This window comes from Pangasianodon hypophthalmus, chromosome 10 (genome assembly GCF_027358585.1).
Source record: "Pangasianodon hypophthalmus isolate fPanHyp1 chromosome 10, fPanHyp1.pri, whole genome shotgun sequence".
Lineage (NCBI taxonomy): Eukaryota > Metazoa > Chordata > Actinopteri > Siluriformes > Pangasiidae > Pangasianodon > Pangasianodon hypophthalmus.
This window is the reverse complement of record NC_069719.1, coordinates 12,281,849-12,291,711: the sequence shown is the minus strand read 5'-3', so window position 1 is coordinate 12,291,711 and position 9,863 is coordinate 12,281,849. Positions and strand designations below refer to the sequence as shown.

The 9,863-nt window shown below is 36.1% G+C and overlaps 1 protein-coding gene across 1 annotated transcript; it reads right to left on the bottom strand.

Annotated features, from left to right (window-relative positions):
* Positions 1–2,480: 2,480 nt before the first annotated feature.
* fam167aa (family with sequence similarity 167 member Aa) lies at positions 2,481–9,097 on the bottom strand. Its single transcript, XM_026934314.3, has 3 exons — positions 8,777–9,097; positions 5,218–5,625; positions 2,481–4,966 (listed from the first exon to the last, which is right to left on the bottom strand). Exons 2-3 carry the CDS (start codon positions 5,584–5,586, stop codon positions 4,703–4,705), a joined length of 633 nt encoding a protein of 210 aa, XP_026790115.1. The 5' UTR covers positions 5,587–5,625; positions 8,777–9,097; the 3' UTR covers positions 2,481–4,702.
* Between the last annotated feature and the right edge of the window lie 766 nt (positions 9,098–9,863).

Below are 9,863 nucleotides of genomic sequence, written 5' to 3'. Positions count from 1 at the left end.
ATGGTTCTCTAAGGGCTGTCACATAGCTAGACTACATGTTTAAGTATATTTTTTAAAGGCATCAAAAAGTACAGTATTTAGAAATGAGTACATTTGCTCTTGTGGAGCAACACCACCTATTAGTGACAGAACAAGGTGATTGCCCCTTGCTTTCACAGCACTCTTAACCTGCAAATGCCAGTTTATTTGTTTGTTGTCATGACCTTAAAGATTTTTTTTTAAGTATACATACTGATGTTAGAATCGTGGTTTTATGGTTTTGTGGCATTTCAGAATAATTGCAGACCTGTAGTGAATATTTTAAAAGATATATGTGTTTTAGCAATCTTTATTTTTTCATAGTTTGCACCCAGAGGAAATATTTTTGAGAGAATGTAACTTCAGAGTAATGATGATTGTCTTCTCCAAGGCAGAGTTTAATGCATCTGACGGTTAAGAAAATGTTATTTTTCATCTGTTATTGACATTATATCAATTAAAAGATTTTGTGATTAGATTACGCCTATGTTCTTCTGGTTCTAACTTTCAGGCCAAATAATTATCAACACATAACCAGCAGGAGGTTTTGGTTACATGTTCATTATTTTCACATATTTCTAGTTAAAATTCTGTCTTGTAATTGAGTTATTATAGATATTAGATGTTGTTTCTGGTTTAAAATATAAATACTAAATAAATATTTTTATTTATTTTCATTTGAGGTGAGTTGTATAGGCTACATATTATATTCTGCAGTTCTGTTTTTAAAACCCATCATCCAAAGTATATTGTAATGCAAATAATAGATGGTTAAAAATATTTGTTGTTATTTTAAATAAAAGTTTTTAGGGCCATCTAAATGTGGCTCTGATCTGAATTCTTTGACCAATTCTGATCCTCAAATTTTTTTTAGTAAAAAGAATAGAGGGGTGAAAATATTTTATCAGTTTGCTCTAAAATCTGAACAGTATTGTTATGTATGAGCACTATTTGTTTATTTGTTTGTGTTATTTATTAAGGTGATGGTGATTTTTTTTATATCTGATCATATCTGTGTTTCTGTGTTCTTGAACCTGAACATGTTTAGTATCATGTGTCTAATTTATATTTAACAATCTGCTGTTTTTTGTTTAATATACGTTTATATTTTATGTTCTTTCTTTTTTGTTGTATTGACTGTTTTTAATTAATGGTTTGTAACTGAGGTATAAATATATGAATAATAATATAAAGGATTTTAGGAAGATGTGATGTGCTGTAAAACACTTTTAAAAAAAAAATCGGAATGTATATTTTGTATTAGCAATCTGACAAACTTAGTTCAGATGTATGTTGGTTAATAATTAATTGTATGTTTTTGGTAGCTTTCGAGATCTGCTTAAAAAATTACAAATGAAATGTCTGTGTAATTTTGCATGGGTATATAGTGTACTTGGCACACTGAAGAAAACTAAGGGTTGAGATTCAGGGGTTTTGTTGAAGTCATGTTTAGTTTGTTTTGTTTTTCTTGGTATATGTGTTTATTCAGTGTGACTGTGTCATATTAGGATTTTATGGTCCTTTGGTACCTTTAACTGTGAGGGTCTTGTTCTGATTCCTCAAGGCAAGACATATGTTGCATGAACGTAGCTGTCTAATGTTGTGAGGCGTTTCTGAAGTTCTCACCAGCAAGAACTCAAATTGCTGACTTCTATTTTGAATCTAAATCTAAAGGCTATATTATATACATAAGGAGATTAGTAGTTGACCATTTTCTGAGGGTGAACATTGTATGGTATTTCTATATTTTTACTTATGGTACATCATGTTTTTGTTTGTTTGTTTGTTTTGCACAATTTCTCAAATGCAACCTACCACTGTACTTCACTGTATAGAAACCAACTACCTGATAGAGATGTACATGGTCATTTACTGGCAAGTTGATTATATACGGTGACAGATTCTGACTCAGATACCTTAGTTTTATGGATGAAACCAGACGTTTGTATGTAGCCACTTGTACAGTGGATTGTGTCCCCCTTAATCACAGAGCCTTTCAAATTGTCCTACGCTACAATAGAGGACATTACTTCATGTATACAGTAATTACTGTACATATTTATATGACCGCTCATAAAAAAAATGTTCCTTATAGCACAACTTGGTTTATTATCAGTTTATAACCACTTTGTTTCTCTTATTGATCATCTATGCTTGTCTTGTTTCCTCAGTTTAGTGTCCTCTTCGGGAAAAGTAATGAATATTAGTAAATTACAAGATGAGTTTAATGGGATTTACATCTGTAATTCTTCCTGAACATGTACAAGTGTAGAAAAGTGTGACAGATTCTCATACGTGATTTTAACACTGGATATAACAGCTGAATCATTTTGAGTTGAAATGTCCTTTGAGTTTACAGTTTTATACATTATCTGAAGTTTTAATAATCAAAAATGTTAAAAAAAATGAACTGTACAGATTCCTCTGGTTAACAAGATACAAATGTGCACAGGAACAAATAATTTTGTATCTTTGTCCTTTTAATACATGAAAATGTGACAAAAAAATAAATAAACATTTCATTTTCTTACAGATGTGAGAGGCATTTGTTTCAATCACTCATAATGACAGACGTTTCAATTTACAATATGTATTATATTTCATTCTCATCTACAGAATAGATTTAGTAGATTGGGAAACACTGCGGTTTAAATCAGCCGTTGTCTTTTGTGGCCGTTAGATGGTGGCATTGTTTTACTTGTGGTTTTGCAATGCATGCATCTATATTTACAACAGAGTGTTTCGTTAGGTATAGTGTTTCGTCAGAGAGGCTTCAAAGTAGAACCAAATCTCACATTTTCCCAGTGTTGGAGCATTCATGTACTGTGTTTAAAATTAATATAAAAATCAGTGATGGACATAAAATACACTATCTCATCAAAAGTTGATTAGTCATGTATGTCACTGGTTAGACTTCCAAGACTTTTTTTTTTACTAACATTGATTTCTATTGAATAAAGAAAGGGAGACATTAATTCAATAAACCAAATAATTCATATTCATAAAACAACATGATTTTTGTTTAAAACGATTTTTAATGCAACTCTGTGAGGAACGTAACCCTCGACTGAGCATCTGTTATCATGTATCTCTGTGAAGTGAAAGTCTGCGGCTGGCTGTGAAACTAGTGATACTTACACATTTTCCTAAACAACTACTAGAATTGATTGCTACTATTAGAAGCAATCAGGCGTCTGTTAAAATTGTCAAATCACCCCTTTACTTTGGCTATGCACATAAACCTTCTAACCTAGCAATTATCTAAGCACTGATTTAAAAAACCTACCTTAACCCATGTCAGGTATCAAAATACGGGCCAATTTCAAACCTTATCTTTATCTCCAAGATCCTACAAAGGTTATAACTCATCAGCTAAGTTTATACTTGATTAATTCAATATGATTTGCATGAATATGCCTTTTCTAAGTAATTCAGTTCCATAAATCTCTAAATGACAAAATATTTTATCATTTTCATTTAACTCAGTTTAGGTTTTCTCAGATGTAGTTGACTAGCCATGTTTAGTGTCACTATTTCACATACATGAAATATCTAACAAATAATGAATCTTACAGTGGGCATCATGTAAATCTACTGTACTGTGCTATTGCCTATGGGGTTTAAATAAAGCATTTTAACATCTAATAAAAGACTCTTCAGGTGAATATGGTTGGCTCATACAAGACTGACGATGAAAACATTGTGCACAGGGAAGAACTGGAGCGGTGAAGAAAACCAGAAATTAGACAACAGGAGCTGTGTCTCAGTTGACATAACATGCACCATAAACTGTTGTACAAAGAAATATGTCAGTTTATACAGGTAGCACCAGAAATACAAAGTACGTACCAGCAATGCTGCACTTAAATTCAATTAATCATTAGATAATCAGTGTCATTAGATAATTAGTCTCATTAGTCATCAGTGTCTTAAAATATCCCCTATAATTTAGAGTTTTAATTAGAAATTAAAATTACAAACTTGGCCTGCACAGAGCCCTGACCTCAACCCCACTGAACACCTTTGGAATGAACTGGAACAGCGACTGCGCCCCAGGCCTTCTTGTCCAACATCAGGGCCTGACCTCACTAATGGTCTTGTGGCTGAATGAGCACAAATCCCCACAGCCTCGCTCCAAAATCTTTGTACAAATAGTTATAAAAATATATTTTGGATCTGCCACACTCACTCACTCACTCACACTGACTTTCAGTAGTCTTTTTATCCTAGTGTCAGAGCCTATCCTGGTAACACTGGGCACAAGGTGAGAGAATTTACCCCAGTTGGGATGCTAGTCCATTGCAGGAAACCTTGCACACACATATTCACACACTTATTCACACTCTAGGGGCAATTTAGCATAGGCAATCTGCCTACCTGCATTATTTTCGGACAGTGGGAGGAAAACCGGAGAACACAGAGGAAACCTATTAGAATATGGCATGAAATATGCAAAACTCCGCACAGACAGTAAGGGAGCTCAGGATTGAGCCCAGGTTCCTGGAGCTGTGAGCCAGCAATGCTACCCATTGTATCACCATACTGCTCTTATGTGCTACATTAATAATGAAATAAACCATGAACAGAATCACTTAAGATGAAGCATGTTAAATGCATTTTAAGCACACATTTTTTGCTTGTAATTAAATCTGCCATACTTCTATACTCAGTCTTTTCAGAGTGATTAGCATAGGGAGAAGCGACGGGAGCTGATGTTCATCTTCGTGATGCCAATGAGCTTGAGTGGTGCAGAGAGGCCGAATCCAGAGGTGACAGGGACATCACAAAGCAGGTCTAACATCTCATAGCGCTCCTCCAGTTCAAACGTAGCATCATTTAACATCTTCCGATGCTGTTTACATGCCTGCTCAATTTTGAGCTTGTTAAGATCACCGTGTAGACGCATAAGCTGGAGAGCTAGCTGCTGGTCCTGTACATGCATCTCCCTCTGCAGTAAATAATGCAAACAGACCAGCAAGTAAGAACAATGGCAAACTAAACAACTAACATACTATGTTCAAATTTCAGGCAATAGCAAAAACAAACAAACAAACAAACAAAAAAAAACAGATATATTCAGATACGCTAAATAGATCATGGCCTCCAGTTTCTCCTGAGTTGACAGCAGATTTGTCTTTAAATCATTTGCATGTGTAAGCCAACAATTTGCACTTAAACAAAATGACATGCAGAGCTCACCAACTCTTTTCTAAGCCATTCCAGTGTCTCAGTAATGCTTCCAAACCCTTTCAGTCTCTCAGGTGGATGCCTTTGGAGTTTGTTTACAGGAAAGTCCAATGATGATTTTGTCCACTTCACAGAACTCCAGGATCGTATCTGTCCTTCTTTAACAGCCACAGAGGTCTCCAGAGCTTTGGTTCTCTGGCTCTCTAGCTGAAACCTCCACTCCATATGTGAAGGCCTCTTTGTCTCAAGGTGTAGCTTCTCAGCCAAAGCCTTCAACCTGGAGAGATGGTCATCCTGAGTCACTGAAACACTACTGTGATCATCTGGATTGTTTAGGGTTACCATCAGGGTCTGCGGGACTGGCATCGTCTTTATGGACATTCTAGCCAATATTAAGGCTTACTGAAATGTTCAAACACACTGAAAGATAAAGTGAGAAAGATGGTAAGTGGTTATTGGCTTGTTTTCAACAGCAGAGGGGATTTCCTTGTTTTAGGAATAATGAAATGCAAATGCATCCATTCAGGAAGTACTGGCAAGCATGTATGTCATCTATTAGAAGAAATATGCATTAATAATTCATAGTAAAACATTACAAACTCAAAACATAAACATATCAAGTAACTATAAGCTACAAAGAGCATAAAATCTTTATCTATACAACATGTGGCCTTCTGTTACTAATCATAGGCACTGTTAAATATCTCCTTCTAAAAATATTAAAGAACTGAATTAAACATTCAAGACCATTAGACAACAAAGCTAAAGGAGAATACATAAGGAATGAGTTGAGTTTTAAAATGAAACAACCACCTGTGGAATGGGGAAGTACTACAATAAAACAGACCAAGCCAATGTAAACTATGGTTATCACATGACCCACAGGTTTTTGTATGAAAAAAAAAGTCTTATGACCACCGTATCAGGCTGTGACACGAAGCTTGAATGAATTGATTTTATTGTGGCATTCAGGGCTATGTTCAGGCTAAAGCTTAAAATACAAATTGCTCATTAACTCTTCTGTTAATAATGTTTGTGTTGTGTTTCCACAACAAGGCTTATTCATTTTTTTTTATAGGAATTTCATATGAAATTACATGAACTGGTCAGGCTTGTGCTTTGACTCATTGATTTCAAAGTAATCTGTTATCCAGTTGCTGTCACTTAATGATTTAATGATGATAATGATTAGAACAAATTTTCAATCCACTGCCATATTAGCAGGACCTGTTTCCTAGAGTCTTTGGCTGAAGTTTACTGGCTCCTGTGGGTGAACAGTGAAGTAGGACACAGCAGCTGCCTGCTAAACTGGGAACCCCTAGAGTCCAGCCAGACTCTTCATCTCTCTACTCTTCATTTCATCTGGGGCGATTTTGATCAGAGGGCATCTGTCAGTTCCTTAAGACAGGCTTAATCAACAGGGCTAAAGTCTTAACATACTTATTTCAGAAAGACTCTTCAGGAGGCCCTGTGTTCAACAAAATGCTGGCCCATGCTTGTGTCCATAAACAATGAGTAATAGTCACATGGACATGCCTCAGGAACATGTGCTGTATGATGTGCTTATGTGAATATGATGGTACTTATCATTACGAAATGGGCCATTGCCTTTACACCAAAAATCATTTCTAGTATGCAGGTAGCAATATAACTGGTGCAGAACAAGTAACGTGGGTGTAGAAACACACCTGCATTATTATGAAAAAGAAAGGAACACATGACTTAGAAATTTTCCAGCATGGCAGTGTGTACCCATGTGGGGTTAATTTCTTATTCATTAAATGATTAAATAAATGGCAATTTTAACTAAGCATAATTCAACTGTAATATGACATTAAATATTTAAAGGTTGTATGGTTAAAAACATGTTACTGACTTTATTTTAAACTACTAATCAGACGTTTAGACAGACTAGATGTTTTTAAATCTTAATTTTATTGATTTTATTTTACTGACATTTTGATAAGTGCTTATTGTTGAAAAGATGAACAGTGAGCTGATATGTATGGATTTATTTCCGAATATGTTTTAATAAGTAGATTTTACTTAAATCAGTAGGTTTTTTTTTATTTAGAACTGGTGGCTCTCACATGAAGCTGGTTCATCAGGATGGTTCATGATTCATCAGGAATAATGTTAAGAATTCCAAATATAAAAGAGGGTTGACTTGTTGAGGGTTGACACTTTTCTTGGTCACTTCAGTGATACAGCAGGTGTATCCAAACCTTTGACTGGTAGTGTACTTACTGAACTTTTATAACTTTGATATTTAACTTTTATAAATTAATATTGCAAATACAGAAGAGGATATGCAATTTCCTTAAACAAACTATATATGATAACTAACACAAGAGCCTTAGCATTCATGTAGATTTTTTTATTGCTAGAAATTATAAAAAAAAAAAAAAAAAATGTGATTCTGTGTCAAGACAGCTGCCATAAGCACCACAGTTGGAAGTTCTTACTGTGGACTGTGTTCTTCCACAATGGAATGGAGACCAGCAGGGTAGTGACACTTTTAGGTGATGTACATACCAATTTAAAATTCTTAACATAAATGTGCTGACACCTTGACATGAACTGGAACATGATGATCCAAAGTAGTCTATCGAACGACTGAATACACCTAAACTAGACACTATGTACAAGCCACTGTATGTCTATTTTAGGACACAACCTCAAAGATGATTACTAGCTATAAAAATTTTTGTCCTCGCCCTTACTTGACATGATTTGATGAGCTGAGCTGCTCTTGTACCTGAGCACATTTAAGAGTAGGCTATTACAGTAATGTGTTCACTACCTTATCACTGTCTGAACACTTGTATTCAGTCACTTGCAAGATGGAATTATATTTGAAAGAATAATGATGGAATATTAAATATAACGCACATTGTATGAAAATGCTGTGGCCCCCACACACTAGTTCGTCTTACTACCCTTGTGAGGACTTTCCACTGACATAAATTATTAATGCAGCTTATTAATGCTATGCCTACACCTAAACCTAACCCTGACCTTAACCTCAGTAACTAAAAGAGGAAAAAAATGAAAAAGAAAAGGAAATAATAAAGCTGTTATACTTGTGGGGACCACAAGGTCAAAGCTGTCAGATATTCCTATCTTTTTGGGGATATCTTGGTCCCCACCAAGATATAAAAACATCCACACACACAACACACACACACACACACACACACACACACACAGTCCCAGAACTGTTTATTGCCTGCTATACCTGGAATGTTCAAAAATCAAATACTGAAATCACTCCCAGCATTACAGATTAAAGGAATAAAAACAAGGTGTGAATGAACCCTTTAGGAGGCTAGTATAGGTTACATCTCACACATAATTCCACACATGCACGTGCAAAAACCTACAATAACTATAGACGCCACGGCTGTAATCTCAGGTATACTCTGAATGCGCCATCTCTGCAGCACAGCCTGCATCGCATGCAGTTACCGGGGACTGTCCAGCCCTGTGCACTCACTGCAGCAGTAACACTACAGCGCTTACACTGCAGCCGTGAAGTGATCTGACATGCGTGCAATAAAATAACACCTACCTCATGTCGGAGATGCATGATCACAGGTCAGGACGCGTGTGCGCTTTCTCAGGATGCGTGGCTGATCAGTGTCTCGCAGCCGCCAGAGTGAGAGAGTCTCACACACACGCACACACACACTCAGGCACACGCACACACACACACACAGGCACACGCGCACACACACACACACAGGCACACACGCGCGCGCGCACACACACACACACACACACAGGCACACACGCGCGCGCGCACACACGCGCGCATGCACGCACACGGTGCTCACCAATGGAGTGTGCGTAACCAAATTTCCGACTGTAAAATAATACAGGTATATAGGCTATAAAACAAGTTACAGAGTATTGCTGGTTTAAATGACAGGAGCTGCAGAAAATCTCATTAGAAAAGAAGCAATGTGAAGCTGTTAACTAGCTAACACACCCCTATTTTAAATACTCAGTTACTGCACAAAGCCGCTATGCATACCTTTACATCAAGCCACTGTCACGAGATTATAACCTGATTACATCTGTCATGTCTTTTAAAGTCCACAGTCAATAGGACACAATGGTGTTGCTCCAGACTCTGATCCTGAGCTCAGGTTACTGTACTGACTTACACAGGTTCACCCCAGGCTCCTGTGGCTTTTCCACCTCCTCCCACATAAAAAACTGCCCCTAGGTGCGTATCAGTTTCCATGAACTACCCCATCCAGGGTGTATTCCCACCTCACACCCAGTGTCCGGATCCACCCTGATCAGGGTAAAGCAGTTCCTGAAAATGAATGAAATGAGTGAATAAAAAAGAGGGATGACGGTTTACAAAGGGTTTGTTATTGCTGATTTCTTAAAAATGTGTTTGCATATAATAATAATAATAATAATAATAATAATAATAATAATAATAATAATAATTATTATTATTATTATTATTATTATTATTATTATTATTATATTTGTAGCCTATTTGACTAGTCACGTGAGCTGAATGGGTTTAAGCCAAAACTCAATAACTCAAAAACAAGTAGGTCTATAATGTCAGTGTTTTGCAGTAGAAAGCTCTATGATAGCTCTGATAAATAGACAAATATTACCATACAGATATAAAT